We start from the raw sequence: 19,998 nt of genomic DNA on the forward strand, positions 1-19,998 counted from the left end.
GTCGCAAAGAGCTGTAAGCTGACAAAACCGTGAGGTGACATGGGAAGTAATTCACTTCAGTCAGCACGCACGTTCAGCAGGGTCGGGCTGAGCTCTGCAGTGCTTCTGTCACGCCAGCTGTGGTTTCTGAAGACGGGTACTGAGACACCTTCATGCTTTGGGCCGCGCTTTCTCACCTCTGCCTCTGCCAGCCCACTTCCCTCCTCCTGACTAGGAGAGGTGCATTAGGATGGTGGCTACACCATGTTTACCATCCTGCCTCACAGAGCCCTCATGAACAAGTCAGGTGAAGGAAAAAATAAATGAATCCTTACTCCCTTTCTTCAATTTCTCTCTCTCTTCATGAAGCTAGGCATATTTCTGGTAGTCGTTTTAAAGCTGTGGAAAGATTTTATTATGTATTTTATTATAGAATTAGAAAATTTCAAAAATAATTGTTTGGAATCACACTTAAAAAGAAACATGACAGCCCCATAAACAAGCCTTCTGGCATCTGTCAGAAATGCAGCTTCCCACTGATTGTTATAAAAGCCATGAATATCTATCATTTCAGCTGAATACTCTCATAATTTTTCTTCTTAAGACATGATCACGACTCATTTTTTCTTCAATAGCTCGGTCATTTCAGGAACTACCTGCAAATTAAAAAAAAAAAAAAATAAGTACAGTGATGAAGCCACTAGAGCCTTCACACATCACCACCCCCAGGAAGCCCTCGGGGCCAACAGAGGGAAGAACCCTCTAGAGGCCCACCTGCCTGCTCTCCCCCCAGGCACTCCGTCCTCCTTGTCTCTCCTCCATCATGGGCACCTACACACCTTGGAGGGAGAGACCCCTGGGCAGGGCCAAGAACCAACTCATTGCCTGGGAGCCTTTCTGACACAATCACAAACCTCAGAAAGGTTCCTCACAAAACAGGAAGCGCAGTGCTTTTTGTGCGTGCCCAGGTACCTGAGTTTCTCAGCACCCCCTTCCACACTGCACTCCCGCCTTTCGTTCAAAGGCCTCACACTGTCTCTAGCTCAGTTATGACTCCTGTCAGCCTCCTCAAACCTCTCTTGCTCACTCACCACTCACAAACACTGCTGCTACACACGCAGCTCGTCACTATCTTCTGGCACATGCACAACGAGCTGTATGCTGAACACTGAAGATCCTCCCTCTGTGAAATCAAAGCCTTCTGCTAATGCAGTGGCTGGCTAGCAGACAGAGGGACAGAGTGAGAAAGCACAGCGAGAGAAACTGATCGAGGTGGCGCCCATGTTAAAAAGGACTATTTACCAACCCTTGAGTCTTCGCAGTTCAGTGGCTGCAACTGCAGCTTTTAGTGTGGAGCTCCTTGCGACAGCCTGGGCAATGGTGGCGAGCTGTGTGTGGGGACTGCGGGGGGGCATCCCACGGCCCACCTAAGCACCAGGAGCCACTTGTGTAAAATATCAGTTACCCAGGCTTCCAAGGGGCTGTCAACCATCCTAGCGCACCAAGATCCCAGCTGCACACCCCCTGATGAACACAGCCGTTCAATTATTTAAGAGAGCTACATTTCCATTATGTGGAAATAATGTGTTCGTACAAAATTTATTAAGGAGATTGTCGACATGTTGTTTCTTCCAAACGTCACTGTCTGCAGCCCACTGAAAGGCCGTTCGCCACGGAGCCAGCAGGCACTAGCTCAGGCAACACCCAGCACTGGCAGCACTCCTCCCACTCTGGTCTATAGCTGTGCTGGGACTGGTGCAAGCTGAAAGACACAGGTGGTACTGAGACAGGCCAGTCACCAGGACAAGTGATACAGGGAGACTGAGACAGAGCTGAACAAACTGGCAGAGCAATTTACAGCAGATACAGAAGGTCACCTCCCTGGAGATAACAACATCTATTTCAGCTCCAGACCCAGAAGAGCAGCAAAACCAGATGGATGACACCAGGGCCAGACACAATGACTAACAACGCCCTGCCCTGACACTGACCTATCAGTGAGGACCACGACCTTGAAGGAACACACCCAGAAAACCTCAAGACAAAGGACCTAGTGTGCTCTCCCTCTGGGGAGCAACCCCACCAGTCCCTTTTCCCTTCTTCTCTCTCTTCTTCCTCTACAGGGAGGTACCTCCTAAACTCTAGGGGCCCCACAAGAACTGCAACCAGGGGAGCACTGGGCAGTGGCAACTCATCTGCAGGCTAACGTTGAACCTGTTCCCAATGACCCCCTTTTTCTCCGACTTCCCAGAGACCTGGGGAGCCCAGTCTAGGTTCCTGTTGCTTCTTCTATGCTAAACCCTTCCTTATTTCACTGTCCCCAGCTTTAATAAGCATTCCTTCATAGTTACTTGGATTCATGTTGTGAAAATATTCCTGCACAAAGTTGAAAACCCACACACTTCTGGCTGGCCCTAGGCAAACCTGCTCAGGGCCAGGTCTCCTTTGCAGTAACAGTGTGCCATGTCCAATCAATGGGAAACAGAACAGTCTCTACAACAAAAATGGTGCTGAAACACCTGGGCAGTCACATGCCAAAAAAATGAAGCTAGACCCTCACCTCACATCCTATACAAAAATTAATTCAAAATGGATCAACAATGTAACTATAAAAGCTAAAAGCATAAAACTCCTAGAGGAAACCATAAGGGTAAATCGTTATGACCTTGGAATTTGGCAATGGATGTTAGGTATGTATGCCACCAAGAACAAAAACAAAAGAATAAACTTAAATTTGATTTCGTCAAAACTTTAAAATGCTGTGCATCAAAGGACATAATCAAGAAAGCAAGGCAACCTTCAAAATGGGAGAAAATATTTGAAAATCATATCTCTGATAAGGTTTTAATATCCACAATATATGAACTCCTAAAATCCAACAAGAAAAATACAGCCCTGGCCAGTTTGGCTCAGCGGTTAGAGCGTCGGCCTGTGGTCCGGAGAGACCCGGGTTCGGTTCCCGCTAAGGGCACGTACCTCGGTTGCAGTTTGTCCCCGGCCCTGGTTGGTCGTGTGGGTGGCAGCCACTCGATATGTCCCTTCACGTCGATGTTTCTCTCTCTCTCTCCCTTCCTCTCTCTCCCTCCCATTCTATCTGTACAAAAAATGGAAAAATGTCCTCGGGTGGGGATAAAAAAACAAAACAAAAAATCCAACAAGAAAAATACAAACAATTCAATTTAATATCTCAATTCAATATCTCCAAAGAAGATATACTAATGGCGAATAAACACATGAAAGATGCTCAACATCATTAGTCTTTAGGGAAATAAAACCACATGAGATACCACTTCACAACCACTAGGAGGGCTATGGTTTTTAAAACGGTAAATAAAAAATGTTTGAAAAGATGTGAAGAAACTGGAACACTACTGGTGGGAATGTAAAGTGGGACACCCACTGAAGAAAGCAGTTTGCAGGTTCTTCAAAAAGCTAAACACAGAATTACCATATTATCCAGCAATTCCACCCTAAGGTACATACCCAAAGGAACTGGAAGCAAGGACTTAACAGATACTTGTAGGCTAGTATTCGGTGCACTGGATTAAGCACAAAAGCTTCATATAAATGATGCCTACCACACAAGTTATAAAATGAGAAACAGATAAACTGAACTTCCTCAGAATGTTAAGCATTTTGTGCATCAAATGACATTATCAAGTAAGTGCAAAGCCAACCCACAGAATGGGAAGAAAAATTTGCAAGTTATATACTTGATAAGGAACTTGTTTACAGAATACCTAAAGAATTCTTGTAACTCTACAACAACAAAAGACAGTACAATTTTTAAATGGGCAAAGAACTTGAATAGACATTTCTCCAAAGAAAATATACAAATGGCCAATAATGCAAATCACAACCACAATGAAATATTACTTCGCTCCCCCTGGAATGGCTATAATAAAAAAAGACAGACAATAATAAGTGTTAGGAGAAATTGGGACCCTCATATATTACTAGTGGAATTGTAAAATAGGGCAGCCACTTTGGAAAACAGGCAATTCTTCAAAAGGTAGAGTTATCAAGGGACCCAGCAATTCCATGCCTCAATATATACCCCAACAAGATGAAATTACAGAAACTTAGACATGAATGCTCACAGCAGCATTATTTATAACAGCCAAGACGTGGAAACAACCAGAAGGTCCATCAAATGATGAATGGGTAAACAAAATGTGGTATATTCACATTTTAAATGTTGTTATACTTTTAAATTTTTTATTTTTAAATGCCTTTTTGGGGGGGGGGGGTACATGCTCCTAGCGGGAGCCAAACCTGGGACTCTCTGGTCTGCAGGCCGACGCTCCAACCGCTGAGCCAAACTGGCCAGGGCTATTTTTAAATGTTTTTATCAATTTTTTAGAGAGAGGAAGGGAGAGATAGATAGAAACATCGATTGCTGTCTCCTGCATGGATCGAGCCTGCAACCCAGGCATGTGCCCTGACCGGGAATCGAACTGGGACCTCTCAGTCCATGGGATGATGTTCAATCCACTGAGCCTCGCCCACCAGGCCAAATATTTGATTTTTAAAAGACAGAGCGTGTTCCCAGTAAGTACATTCACTAAACAACCGTGTCCACTCTTCCGTCAGAATTACTGTGATAATCATCTATGTTACACTGATTCTGATTTCAACTGAGAAAACAATGTGTGAAAAAACTCTAGGCTCCTCGAGTCTGTCAAAGATGTGGTTCTTTTTTTTACTGCAACCTATCTAAAGTCACATAGTGGTGGATATCCCAGCTGTAGCACCTGGTGAACTGGGAAGGCAAAGTGATGAGAAAAAGGACAGAATCAGGAGCCTGGTGTAGTTGTGCCAATAACTTGCTGAGTAATTTCCCCAAATTACATCTCTCGGGAACACAGGCAAATTAAAAAGAACGCACCTTGCTTGTAGAAACAAATGGGAGGCTGCAAGTTAAGCAATATTTTCACATTTTTTAGGTGATTATATTTATTATTTATTTATTTGTTTGTTCTTGTTAACCCTCACACCCAAGGATTTTTTTTTCATTGATTTTTATATAGAGAGGGAGAGAGGGAAAGAAACATCGATGTGAGAGAGACATGGCCTGGTTGCCTCCTGTCCAACTCCTACCAAGGCCATGGATCGAACATGCAACCCAGGCATGTACCCTTGACCGGAACTGAACCCACGGCCCTTCACTCCGCAGGCTGATGCTCTAACTGCTGAGCCAAACTGGCCAGGGCTATTTTCACATTCTTTAACTATTTTTTCCCAGACTGCATTTTTAAGGACCAGTTAACTCCTCTCCCTTTGTACTAATCAAAGACATATACAATTTTGCTTCAGAGCTTCTGATTGGCAAGAGATAGTCACTACCTTAATACAATTCTACCTAAGAGCAAACACTGTCTTTGTGCAACCTCACTGTAGTCAAGTGTGGGCTTCTTGAAACATCAAAAATAGCTTAAGAATCTCCGCTGACTGGATGACTTCTCAGGTCCCTTTCCACTTCACTGTCCTAGGACTTTCACCAAGAGACCTCTCTGAGCTCTCTCAATTAAATTAAAAGCTTTTAACCTGTTAATTGGATCTCACTGAACTAAATGCTTACTACTTAATTTGCACAAAGTCATCCTTGTACAGAAATACAAAAAGCTCCCCCTTTTCATAGTAACTTTTATTGGGATAGCTTTGCAATCAAATGACTGCCATTGTTTTGTCCTTACACAGTTAGGCCAGGTAACAGGACCCCAAGGCAAGATATAGGCTCTTTGGGGAAGGATGTCCCATGCTCACCTAAGACAACAGCCCTACTCTAGGTCTGCACTACTTACGGAGCAATTAGTGAACCACTATGGGGTACATCCTTCACTGAACATAGACGTGCACTTCAGAGTACAGATGTGCACCTATTAGTTCATCTGGATTGTATATAATGCTGGTAAGGCCACAGTAACAAGCCAACCCCCTTGCTGGGCGGACCACCCACAGTTCTGTCCTCGGGGTGCAGACTCCCCATGGAGCCCCCTGCATAGAGGGCTTCCTTACTGCGGCAAACCGGCTTCCCCAGGGTTGGATGCTACTCTCAGAACCTCCATCCCTGCATGAGTGATTTCTGCACAAGGTAACCTAGAAGCTTGTAGGCAGGCCCTGAGGGACAAAAAGAGGCCAGGTCATGCATAAACTGTAACCTTTAAATGTGATCTAATGGTTATCAGGCGCTCATCAATACCACTAAAATAATCTATTTCATGGGGAGGACAAATAATGGAGGTAGCAGCAGAGCAGAAAGAACACTGAAAGAGTGAAGAGTGTGACAGGGGAAAGTAGTGCTCTCCCTATATCTGGCTCGTTAGAAAGGCTTTAACTCTCAAGCACACTAGTGGAGCAGACCTGTTGAATAAGGTAAGCTGGACTTGAGTGTCCACTCTTTTCCTGAAAAGCTATAGCATGATGATAAATCTCCAGATGAGGGAGTCTGATGCAAACTTTACAGTACATGCCAAACAGGACGATAGGTTCACACTGTGTACCAACTCAGCACTTGAGATGCCAAGAGCCATATGGATATTTTAAAGACAACATAGACTCCTTAAAGGGAAAGTTCGAATGCTCTACATAAACATCATGTATTCACTAGGACAACTTCAAGTTAAGTAGTTCAAAATGGGCATATATGTTCATATATTCATACACAGACAGACACATAGATATACAAACACACAATGTCTCCCTATAACAGCTTCCTCCCTAATTCTGAGAGGTTCTCAGATGACAATCTAGGTAACAACCATCACGCTCCACGCCAGCTTACCTTGAATAAATCAGCAACTATTCCATAATCCGCCACCTGAAAAATTGGAGCTTCTGGGTCTTTGTTAATTGCCACAATTGTCTGTGAAATATAAACAAGGAGTTTGACCTTTGTCAAGAAAACATAACACATAAATTGATATTTCTACTTTAACTTCCCTAATAACAAATCCACAGTGTTAGAAATGTCTACCAGATAAGACGCATTTGTGCCAATACAATACATTTGAACTTTCTGTGTTGGAACATAAAGTTATCTTCCACCCTCACCATCAACCCATCACAGTAATAAAAAGGTTTTAAATAATTATTTTTAAGATTATTATTTTACTTATAAACCAATGTTTGATTTTAGAGAAGTGACAAATCAGAGGACTGCGGGGAGCATCAGGAATCTGTCTCCCCAACTACACAAAAACTGCAACGGCGGAATCTGTGTGATGTAACCATCTCAGAACTCCGGGGTCTATGGAAGGCTCGTGGGTGAACTGCAGCCCTTAGCACAGAGCAGCTCCCCATCCCATCTTCCCCGCGCATCCCTGGCAGCAGGCCACTGTGCACCTTCCTGGAGAAGCTTGCACACATCTTGCAGAAGTGAGGTGGCAGAAGGGACCCTGTCCTCCAAATACTGGGGATCAGTGCTGACGTCACTGACTGCTGCTCAGATCACAGGAGGAAAGGCAAAGAGGAGGGAGGCCACTGATGCCACACCTCCCCCACTGTTGCAAGCCCCTCACCCTCTGGCTAAAGTTATTTGCAGGAGATAAAAAGGACATTGTGCTTTTTCTGGTCCCTTCATTTCTGCTTTTTCCACTTTTTTGGGACCAGACTAGGAAGTTCAAAAGCAACTGCAGACGTGGAGAAACTAATGAGTGACCATAGTGTCCAGGGAAAGGTGTGGCTCAGGAGTCTAGAGAAGACAGACACAGCCTACAACCATCACAGAGCGAGAATAGACCTGGCCAGTTTGGCACTGCAACTGAACTGCAGTCGCCCCCCCCCCGAACTGAAGGGTCATGGGTTTGATTCCCGGTCAAGGCACGTGCCTGGGTTGCAGGTTCAATCTCCAGCCCTGGTCGGGGTCCTGCGGGAGACAACCAATCGATGTGTCACAATCATATTGATGTTTTTTTCTCTCTCTCTTCCCCTCCATCCTTCCCTCCCACTCTAAAAATCAATTAAAAAATGTCCTCGTGTGAGGATTAACCAAAAATATAAAAATAATAATAAACGTCATCTTGTTAAAATAAAAAGAAAGTAAGTGTTGGTGAGGAGGTGGAATAATTAGAACCCTTGTGAATGACTGCTGGTATAGCCACTGAGGAAAATATTATGGCAGTTCCTCAAAAAATTAATAATAGAATTACTATATGAACTGGCAATTCTATTTCTTGGTATACAACCTAAAGATTTGAAAAGAGGGTTTCAAACACATAGTTGTATACGTTCATAGCAGCATTATTTACAATAACTAAAATGGGAAAGTAATCCAAATATCTATCCATGGATTAGTGGATACACAAAATATGGTACATATACATACAATAAAATATGATTCGGCCTAAAAAGGCAGGAAATTAAAGGGTGGAAATTCTGACACAGGCTACAACATGGATGAACCTTGAGGACATATGCTAAGTGAAATAAAACAGTCACAAAAAGACAAATGTGTATGATGATTCCATTTATATGAGGTACTCAGAGTACTCAAATCAGAGAGACAGAAAGCAGAATGGTGGTTGCGGGGAATGGAAAGAGTTATACAAAATGAAGAGTTCTGGAGATAAAGGGTGGTAGGTAGGTGCACAACATTCTGAATTTACTTTATACACATTGACTACGTAATGTTTACACAATTAAAAATATTTTTTTCTTTATTGATTTTGGGGGGGGGAGAGAGAGAGAGAGAGAGAGAGAGAGAGAGAGAGAGAGAGAGAGAGAGACACTGATGAGAGAACATGGACTGGCCACCTCCTATATGCCCACCACTGGGGATTTGGCCCACAACCTGGACATGTGCCCTGACCGGGAATCAAACCAGGGGACCTCTTGGTGTATGGGTCAACGCTCAACCACTGAACCACACCAGGCGGGCCACAATTTTTAATTATATACCTAAAATGGTTAAGATGGTAAATTTTGTGTGTATTTTAATAAAAAAAAATTTTAAGTTGAGTATGCTAAAAATGTTTAATTTTACGGTATATCATTTATACCTTAATAATCTTACTTAAACAAAATATAACTGGAAAGTTATGCAGGTCAATGAAAAATTTTAGATACACTGAATAAAACAAAAACCATGGATTAAAAATTAAATTATTTTATATTTGGTGTGCTTTGTTTAGTAAGACTTTATCAGTCATCATGAGATATTTCTTATGCTTAGAGTCAATCCTCAGCCCATTTCACTTGTCAAAAGATCAATATTTTCTATTCCTATTAACATATAAATTTAAACTTGTGATTATAAATGTTATATTTCAAATAAGAAAACTTATAGCCTTCGTAGCTCAAACAATTTACCCTCTATATACTGCATTCCACTTTGTATTTCAAAATTATTATCCTGGGTCTAGTGTGAGAATATACATTAACTAGTCAGCCTGTTAGTAAAGAAGAACTTTAAAATACAAAAGTTTAAGATCTTATGTATGTAGCTTATAAATATAATAAAACAAGTAATTTACTGCATCTCCTTCAAAAACTACCAAAAATCTTTCTTTTCTCCTATAAAATTTTTAAATGTGACTGGTTATAATGACAGATTAGTAACAGATCAGGGAAAATAGTCACTCAAGGAGGTGCTGTGTCTATCAATTATTCTTTTCTTTTTTAATCCTCACCTGAGGACATTTTTCCATTATTTGATGGTGGGAGGGAGAGAGAGAGAGAGAGAGAGAGAGAGAGAGAGAGAGAGAAACATCGATGTGAAAGGGACACATCGAGTGGCTGCCACCCGCACGACCAACCAAGGTACATGCCCTTAGCGGGAACCGAACCTGGGTCTCTCTGGACCACATGCCGACGCTCTAACCGCTGAGCAAAACCGGCCAGGGCACCAATTATTCTTTTATTAACAGCAAAGATATATAACTTGGTATTCCCCATAGATGACTTCTAACACCACTGCAATTAAAGTCAGAGTTTAAATTTTATAGGTTATAGTAATTCAAATCTCTAGAAGCAAAATTAAGTTTCTACCTGCCTATTACTCTGTCACATGAAAACAGCTAGAACGTATTTTTAAAGTATTTTTATATAGTTTGACTTAAAATACAGGCCACACAACACATGTTATCCCCTACAGGAGCCCCTGAGGAGCCCCTCAAAACGATGGGCACAATCTTTTAGAATACCAAAGACTGGAGCACAGTGCAGTATGGGAAACTACCCATACAGAGGAACGGGCCATATATACTGAAAGATGTGTGGTCAGAGAATATAAACCATGGTTTCCATCTGAGCCTCAAACCCAAAGTCCCAAAGACAAACACTCTGAGTCACAGGCTCAGATCTGCATGGAGGTGTTCCTCCTCTAGGCATATGTAGCCTGGCCCACAGCTACTAGCAAAGATTTATTTAATTACGGATGGGTAATGATTTTCCTGGAGGCCACCTATTTAAACATCTAACAGTTTAATCATCTGAAAGCTTTTTCATCCCACTATATAAAAGTTATTTTTAAAGAAACAGCACATAACTGTGGGCAAAGAACCACAAAAGTATTTAAGAAAAAAAGACTTGGGATGGTTATAGTTTTTCAGATTACTAAAAGAATATTCCTGAATTATCAAATGTATGTACATAACTATGATAAAATCTTGCTTACACTGTAGAGCTCTCTATATGTTCTTAACAATTCTTCGTTACAGAGTTTTAAAAGTACAGATTGTGTTCAACCTTATCAATATGCATATACTTCAAAAACACATTACATTGATTCATTTGATATAATAATCACGTCATATTCTTTCAACTATACCACAATGCTAATTAAAACTGTAGCTATCAGCCTTGGCCGTTTGGCTCAGCAGTTAGAGCATCAGCCTGTGGACCAAAGAGTCCCGGGTTCGATTCCGGCCAAGGGCACGTACCTCGGTCGCAGTTTGTCCCTGGCCCTGGCTGGGGTGGTGTAGGTGGCAACCAATTGATGTGTCTCTTTCACATCAATGTTTCTCTCTCTCTCTCTCTCTCTCTCTCTCTCCTCCCTCCCACTCTGTCTAAAGATAAATGTAAAAAAAAAAAAATCCTCAGGTGAGAATTAAAAATAAAATAAAAATTTAAAAACCCTATAGTTATCAGCCCAGCTGGTGTGGCTCAGAAGATTGAGCAGCATCCCTTGGACTGAGAGGTCCCCGTTTGATTCCTGGTCTGAAATCAAACGGGGGGGGGGGGGGCAGCTGATTGATGTTTCCATCTCTCTCTAAAAAAAAAATCTATAAAAACTTATTGTTTTTTAGTTTTGTTTTTTTTTAATCCTCACCCAAGGATATATTCTCATTTTTCAGATAGAGCAGGAGGGAGAGAGAGGAAGAGAGAGATAGAAACATCAATGTGAAAGAGACACATCGAGTGGCCGCCACCCGCACGACCCTGGTTGGACCAGGGTCGGGGACAAACTGCAACCGAGGCACATGCCCCTAGCGGAAACCGAACCCGGGTCTCTCTGGACCGCAGGCCGACAAACCGCCGAGCCAAAGTGGTCAGGGCAAAACTTATTGTTTTTTAAATGCAGCTATCAGGTTTATGAATGCAACTTTTAGATTTAAATCAGTCACTCTAAAATCCTGTTTCAGAGCTTAACCAAAGCTCTGAAAATTACAACCAGAGATTGCTTTGTCTCCCACACTAGACAGTGATGATCACAGGGGCAGTGTCTTTTTCATTTAAGCTTCCCCTGCATGTAGTACATGTGCTGAATATCTGTTGACTGGACAAACTCTTGGCTCAAGGTGGTGCTTGTGCATTGCTCCCAACACTGGTTTCCTCATTCCAGTTGTTCCCTTTTTGCTTTGACGTGCACTATCTAGTCCATCTCTTCCCCAACCCAGCCCTGTTGGCATGGAATGAGAATTCTCACCAGGATCATCATGGCAGGCAGACTCTCTTATTTTCGAGAAGCAGAAGTCTAGATATGTCTGAAATGACCCAGCTAAGAATATTTTTTTAAGGTTGATGGTGTTGCGTGTTTTCCCTTTAAGACAGCAATAACATTCTCCCCACTGGCACTGCTGTTTTCAGAACTGAAACCTGCCATCCAACTGTGAAATCTGACTGCTTCTGAGGCAATTTATTTACAGGTTACAAGAAGGTAGTGCAGGCATCTTTTCAAGACAGAAGTTAAGTCTGTTAAAGTTTTATTAGCTTTTATATCAAAATTCCATCCAAATGGATAAAAGCAGGAGTGTCAGAAGTACCTCTGAATTCATGAAAGACTAAGTTCATAATTCAAACTGTACACTGTTATGCATGGATTATTGTGTCATATTCTGAAATATATGTTCGCAGAGTCATTACACAGGACTTCTAGATACAGTCCAAGCAGCAAGTTAAAATCAAATGTTTCCTATGTATAATGTATTATTTTTAATTACTGTAGTCTTAAGACACTCCAACTCAAAATGTGTCCGTCAGTAACAACCCAAGAAGAGGGGTCTTTCTAACAAAGGAGAGGGGACTGTTAGGCACCAGGGGGAAGCAGACAGAGAATGAGAGATCAGAAGCTCACACATTAGTTACATAGTCAGAACCTCATCGAGTTGTTTTCACCCCACATTTTCTATCCACAGAGTTGAAAGGGACCTCAAAATTGCATTGGACAGGCAAGGAACTGAGGTGCAAACAGGTGAGCTAGCGCTGGAGCTGGAAATCAGGCCTTTCCCACGGCATAGGCCACCCTCCTGCGTCTTCAGGCAGCGCACAGAACACACGCTGCCAGCCTCCAGACCTGTGAGCGGTGGGCCTCGCACGGTACAGAACACACAGTAAAACCCAAAACTATAAGGACCAGCCCCCCAGCATCAAGGCTGTTGTGTGATTACCTTGCTGTCCTTCATGCCAGCTAAATGTTGGATGGCCCCAGATATTCCTACAGCGATATAAAGTTCCTGAAATAAAAGAGAACGTATTGTTAATGTGTACTTATGTGATATGGTACCTTCCAAAGTATTTGCCATTTGCAATTCAAGTCTTAGGTAAAAGATATCGAAATAAAAAAAAAATGCAATAAGTATTATTTAAACAATGCTATCCTCCTTCCCTGATCTCCCTAACCCATAGTCATCTTTTCTCTCTGAATTCCTATAGCAGTAGTGATATAATAAGTAAGGATAATGAAAACTATTGAGCATTAACTATGTGTCAACCACTGTGCTAATAATTTCACGTTTACTGTTTCACTTAATCTCAGTTTCTGAGGCAGCACTTCAGTCTGTGCGACTTGTCATTCGGTCCCTACTTACTCAGCCTACACATTGCACAGTAATACACAAGCACCGATATATGCACACAGCCTGAGGTTATTCTTAGTTGTTCGCCTTCTTATAAAAGGATATTTGTTAAAATGGTCATCAGGATACGTTTATTAAATTTCCTACTTAGAAAAGTAAATAAAATAAAATTAATCTCAGGATGTTGTGATCCATCCACCCTCCCATCCTCCCCTCCCTCCGAGAGAACAACTTCTGGAAGACATAGGCTCAACCTTTGTATTTCAGGGCCCCAATGCCCTGCTAGTATGGCTCAGTGGTAGAGCATCGACCCATGCACCAACAGGTCACTGGTTCAATTACCGGTCAGGGCACATGCCCAGGTTAAGGGTCTGATCCCCAGTAGGGGGCATGCAGGAGGTGGCCAGTTGATGTTCTCTTTCATCAATGTTTCTATCTCTCTCTCCGTCTCCCTTACTCTCTCTAAAATCAATAATGAAAAAAAAAAGGGCCCACACACTATAGTTTCTAAGTAAATGTTGATGATGACAGTTGCACCTCTTTCTATCCCTCTGCCCCCAATAATTACAAAGGAAATGACAACTGAATGCTGCTCTCTGTCTGTCTATCTAAAAATTTTAAAGTACTGTAACCACGTTTGAAAATTAAAATTCACTTTCATCATTGGGTACTAGAAAGATCAGGGGAACACTTGGTAAAGTATAAGACTGTCAAACCACTATGTTGTACACCTGAAACTAATACAAAATAACACTGAATGTAAACTGTAATTGAAAAATATAAGTTAAATTAAAAAAGACATCAAAAGGGTAATTAAATATCTATTATCAAAATATAAAAGGGCTTAACTGTTCCATTCTGTCCACTAGCCACATACACTGAACTAACAAGTCCTGGCTTGGGTAAGGGGTGCAAGCTATCCAGACTGTGCGTTGACAACACAGTCCCTCCTCAATATTAACAGCGTGGAAGGCACTAAAGAGGGCTCCGTCACACACCATTGTACTACATGGCAGATCCTTCAAAAGTCAGTGAATGTCAGGTGTCCCACCTTTTTTCTCCACTGCTCAGTCCAAAATCAATGGGCATTTCAACTGAGATCTGTCCCTGCCACCTAATGCTATGATTTTAATAACATATAAGTGTGCACGGCCGTACAGGAGTCATTCCCCCATTTCCCCAGTTGTAAACTGGGGTACAGCTCCAGCACCGGAGCTTTTTAAAGAGGCTCCCAGGACATTCTAAAGTGCAGCCAGACCTGAGAACCGTGCAAACAGGGCATTCCTCAGACCTGTAACTGTCCAGCACATGATGGGCTATCTATTCCTGGGCCTCAGGTACTAGAGTAGCAGGACACCACTGGGTGCCCTGGAAAAGGAAACCTAGTCCCTCCCCAAAGGGAGTTAACCATCTGAAAAAAGAGCTGTGCTTGTTGTCTGATTCAACTTGCTCTACAGTAATCATCAAAAGCCTGAAGGCAAGGAAGACACTGGGTCCCAGGGTTGGGAGGGGCAATGCACACAAGTGTAGCTGAAGATGGAAAGTAGTCCCGTATTCCCTGAGTCCATCTCAAACACCTCGGCTATATCAATTATGGCTACACAGTTGAGCAACGCTCATTATACTGTCTCATTAGACATGGATACTCAGTAAGTGATAAACAAGCTTCTTTCCTTAGAAAAAGCACCACTATAGTCTATTGAAAACCTGCAGGTAACTTCAATGGATAAGTTTAACATCATTTCAGTTTATTCTGAGTTACATTTCCTTCAAAGGACATTCATTAAATTGTTAATCAACATGTACTTACTAAATCTCACATTCAGGGTAACCTGGCCAACAAGTTATAAAGAACTTTAACCCAAGAAACTGTCTCAAAGCCAGCAGTGGAAAGGATCATAGCTCCATAACAAGTCTTTGTGACACACACGTCCACATTAACATTCAACAAGTCTTAAAAGCCTCTCCTTTTACATCCTAAAATGCTAATAAAGTTGTTGATTCATTCCAGCAGTAAACATCCACATAAATATGAATGAAATTTACTTTAAACCTCCTGAGAAATGAATACCGTTTGCTGACTTTAACCATGCCACCGAGGAAATAACAGATTCTGGGCCAAAGCAAACCAAAGCAGGTGGTTCCAAGATCACTCCTGCCTTTCTGATCACTGGCACAAATAGTCCAAATAGGTCCTCATGACCAACAGGACCTTACTGTCTTGCAAACAAGCATTAAAACAATAGCCAAGAATGAGTCCTAAATTATGGCTTCTTTCTAAGATCTGATCCTCTCTTGGCAGAAAGGGAGGCGGCTTCTTTTTTAAAGAACATGTACTGGCAATTAGACTAATAATATGCTTCCTCATAGTTCAGGAAGCATTTTTGTATCTCAATAATAATAATCAGTATGCACAAAACTCTCCACAGATGCTAATTCATGCAGCACTAGACACTGACAAACAACACAACAAGGCAATCCCTGCCCTGAGGCACTTTCCTTCAAAATCAGATACTGAACAAGACAAATAGTTTGGAGAGAAAATAAGAAGCATGCTGGAGGGGAGAACAACAATTAAGAATTCAAAAAGTGGTGGGGTTAAAGAAAGGAACAGGCACAGAAGGAAAGAGAGGTATTACAGGTGAGCTAGAACCCCAACAACCATAGTAAAGGAGGGAAGGGGAGACTAGGACAACCAACACAGCTGGTCTGGGCCTGGCCTGTGTGGCTCAGTTGGTTGAACACTGTCCCATGCACCAGGAGGTCGCCAGTTTGTTCCCAGTCAGGGCACATGCCTGGGTTGTAGGCTCGATCCCCAGTAGGGATCATGCAGGAGGCAGCCGATCGATGTTTCTCTCTCATCAATGTTTCTATCTCTCTCTCCCAGCTCCCTTCCTCTCTCTCTGAAATCAATAAAAATGTATTTAAAAAAAGGAATGGGAACTGGTGGCGAAAAGTAAAATTACAGGGCAGCAAGAGGACCAGAAGTTATTCTGAAATATAAAAAAGACCAGCAGAAAAAGGCACAAATCTCTCTTCCTCTGTCAAAACTGGAAAAACACTGCAGCTGTAGACTCACCCACAGAACAAGGGCAGAGTCTAAATACCTACAGCAGCTGAGATTCAGAGCCGCCATGTCCAGTGTGGCTTCACAGAGACTTGCAAGAGCAACATATCACTGTGGTTGAGAACCAGGCTCCAGAATCTCACTGCCTCGGCTTAAATCTCAGCTCAGCCACCTGCCAGACAAATGACTGTGGCCGTTTTTTTTGTTTAATCTTTAACCGGTGATATTTTTCTATTTATCTTCAGATAGAGTGGGAGGGAGAGAGAAAGAGAGAAAGGGAGAGAGGAAAACATCTATGTGAGAGGGATTCATCGACTGGTTGCCTCCCGCACAACCCTACAACTAAAGTATGTGCCCTTGGCCAGAATCAAACCCTCGACTCACTGGTCTGTAGGCCGATGCAAAACAGCAGCTGAGCCAAACGGGCCAGGGACTTTTCTTTAACCTCGATGACTCAGCTTGCCCATCAGAAAAATCGGATAATAAGAATCCCTACTTAATCAAAGGAAAAAGTATCCTTGCCTGGCCAGTAAGGCTCAGTGGATTGACCATTGTCCTATGGACTGAAAGTTCCTGGTGCAATTCTCGGTCAGGGCACATGCCAGGGTTATGGGCTCGATCTCCAGTAGGGGTCATGCAGGAGGCAATTGATTGATGTTTCTCTCTCACATGGATATTTCTCACTCTCTCTCTCTCTCTCTCTCCCACCCACCTTCCTTTCTCTCTCTAAAAATCAATTGAAAATTGAAAAAAGTAGTCTTGAGTGAGGATTAACAAAAAAAGAACCACCACCACCATCACCCAAAAAACAAAATAATCTCAGTCAATAAATTAAAATTTAAAAATACCTGGAACAAAACACCAAAAAGGCAGAATACAGCTGGGGTCCTTATCCGCAATTTCCCTTCCCACAGTTTCAGTTACCTGTGGTCAACTGGAGTCCAAAAATATTTTTTTCTTTATTGATTTTTAGAGAAAGAGGAAGGGAGAGGGAGAGAGAGATAGAAACATTGATGAGAGAGAACATCGACTGGCCGCCTCCTGCTTGCCCCCTACTGGAGATCAAGCCCATAACCCTGGCATGTGCCCTGACTGGGAATCAAACTGGCGACCATGGGTCGACGCTCAACCACAGAGCCACACCGACTGGGCCAGAATTTATTTCTGTATTACTATTTATTATTGTATTACTTTCCCTCCCTGTATATAGGGTTTGGTATTATCACTGACTTCAGGCATCCACTGGAGGTCTTGAAAGGTACCCCCTGTAGATAATGGGGGACAACTGTATTACAGAAAATGTGTGATGCACGTAAAATAATACTTAAGATGATAGAAAATTAATGAACTAAGATCTCAACTCAAGAAAGTTAAAAATGAGCAACTGTAAGAAACCATTTATTCAGTCACTAATATAACAAATAAATAAGATCAGAGAGAGATGGGTTCAGGTTCTGACTCTTCTACTTACCACAGTGTTCTTTGGGGAGTTAACCTCTCAAGGGTTCAACTTGTGTAAAATCGAGGTAAATACCAGCAGCTAATAGAATTGTGTGATTATTAATAACACCATGCATGTGTAGAGCTCAAAATATTTTAATAACCACAAAATATTTAAACTAAAAGGTATAATAAGACAGCCAACTATCATATGAATTCCACTTTAAACTACTTGAGTAGTTTAAACTATTAACTATCTCAAAGAAAGTTGTTATTACCTTGACACAATTCTCCTGGGATAATGTACTGGAAAAAATTCATCAATACCTCTTAGTTCCTTTGCTGAATTTAGTAAGCTATAAAGTTAGCATTTCTGCCTGACTTCCTAGACAGTGCTGACTGAATTTGGGGTAAATTTCTTTACAAAATTCTAACACAATTTTCATACAGGAATACATATCTCAGGTACAGGTTATCAAGACATCAAATTGGTCATATAAAAATATATAAGAGGTTTAAATTATGTAAGTTTATGACATAAACTCATACACTGACTTTGTTCCGGAATTGAAACAGTAGTCTGCCTGTAGAAACTTCAGATCCGCTTTACTTTAAACAAAGTAGAAAGATTTAAACATTTAGTTTTTTGTTTATATGAAACATGAATATGAGTGGAGTGGTTAAATCTGCAGCTTTCAGAGCAGAAAAGCCAAGCCAACATTGCTTCATGTCTTTAAAAATCAGGTTTAAAATTTCTTTTCCACCAATAGCCTCCCCCATTTCTAGACAGAGTTGGGGAAGGAATATAGAAAACTAAATTTCTTCGAAGATGAAAATTAAAACAGACATCATGTAAGCAGTTCTAACTAAAGTTCAGAGATCCACCCTGGCCAGTTGTGCTCAGCGGTTAGAGCATCGGCTTGCGGACCAGAGAGTCCTGAGTTCGGTTCCTGCTAGGGGCACATACCTGGGCTGCAGTTCTTCCCCAGCCCCGGCTGGGGTTGTGCAGGTGGCAATCAGTCGATATGTCTCTCTCGCATCAATGTTTCTCTCTCTCTCTTCCTCCCTCTCTCCCTCCCGCTCTATAGGAAGATAAATGCAAATATCCTCGGGTGAGGATAAAAAAATGAAAAATTTAAAAAAATTAAGTTCAGAGATCCAATGTTATATTCTCAAAAACAATACCCTATCACTATTTCAGCAGGACAGCAGTTCTACAAAAGGGCCAGCTCTCTCTCAACCTTCCCTACTCAAAGGACTAGAGCATAGCCTTCAATAGCAACTCTTCCAGCTGAAACACAATACACATACGCAGGCCAAAGCCAGGTTAGGAGTTAAACGGAATATATCACAGCAGATAATGAATGTCTTTTTGAGGAGTAGATTAATCTAACTATATTTTCTAATTACTGCAAGTCTCCTGTGCATTAATATTGCTATATTTCATCCTGCTGCTCATTTAAAAGGCCAAACTATTTCTTATGTTTGACAACATGAGTTTAAATCTCTTCTTTCTGGAAGAGGACCCAAAATACAAAGTACAGTGACCTGTGGTTCTTTCCTCAAACAGCTCCCTTCCCATATTACAAAATTCCCAGTCCCATGGACTGCCAGTTCAAATACTGGTCAGGGCACATGCCTGGGTTGCAGGCTTGGTCCCCAGTGGGGGCGGGGGGGGGGGGGTGCAGGAGGCAGCCGATCGATGTTTCTCACATCAATGTTTCTATCTCTCTCTCTCTCTCCCTTCCTCTCTCTCTCAAAAATAAATTTAAAAATATTTTAAAATTGAAAACAAAACAATTCACATGTCTGTAAATAGATAAATGAATAAACAAAATATTATGAAATATTATTGGGACATTTTTCAGCAATAAAAAGAAATAAAGTTTACACATGCTACAAATACAGATGAAATCTGAAAATATGTGAAATAAGACAGTCACAAAAGGACAAATAATGTATGAGTCTACCTTTATGAAATAACTACCACAGGCAAAATCAGACAAGCAGTAGTAGACCAGGAATGAACAGGGGCTGGGTGTAAGGGAGGGGGAGCTACTGCTTAATGGGCATGGAGATTCTGTTTGGAGTGCTGAAAAATTTGGGGTATAGTGATGATGGTTGCACAACACTGAATGTCATTAATGCCGCTGAACTGTACACCTAAAAAGGATTCAGTGGCACATTTTGTTACAATTTCACACAATAAAAATGTCATTAGAAAGTTATCACCTTGTCAGAAAACTTCACACAATTCTCCATCTTCAGAAAAGTTAA

General features: G+C 41.7%; 1 protein-coding gene across 1 annotated transcript in view; it reads right to left on the reverse strand.

Moving 5' to 3' along the window:
• Nucleotides 1-400: 400 nt before the first annotated feature.
• Nucleotides 401-19,998, reverse strand: part of ETFA (electron transfer flavoprotein subunit alpha) — a 53,433-nt gene continuing 33,835 nt past the window's right edge. The window contains exons 10-12 of the mRNA XM_036278010.1: nucleotides 12,807-12,872; nucleotides 6,764-6,844; nucleotides 401-635 (exon numbers count right to left, since the gene is read on the reverse strand). Of these exons, the coding sequence (XP_036133903.1) occupies nucleotides 597-635; nucleotides 6,764-6,844; nucleotides 12,807-12,872 (186 nt within the window). The 3' untranslated portion in view covers nucleotides 401-596. The remainder of the gene's footprint in view (nucleotides 636-6,763; nucleotides 6,845-12,806; nucleotides 12,873-19,998) is intronic.

The sequence above is a fragment of the Molossus molossus genome, unplaced genomic scaffold, assembly GCF_014108415.1.
Source record: "Molossus molossus isolate mMolMol1 unplaced genomic scaffold, mMolMol1.p scaffold_m16_p_24, whole genome shotgun sequence".
Lineage (NCBI taxonomy): Eukaryota > Metazoa > Chordata > Mammalia > Chiroptera > Molossidae > Molossus > Molossus molossus.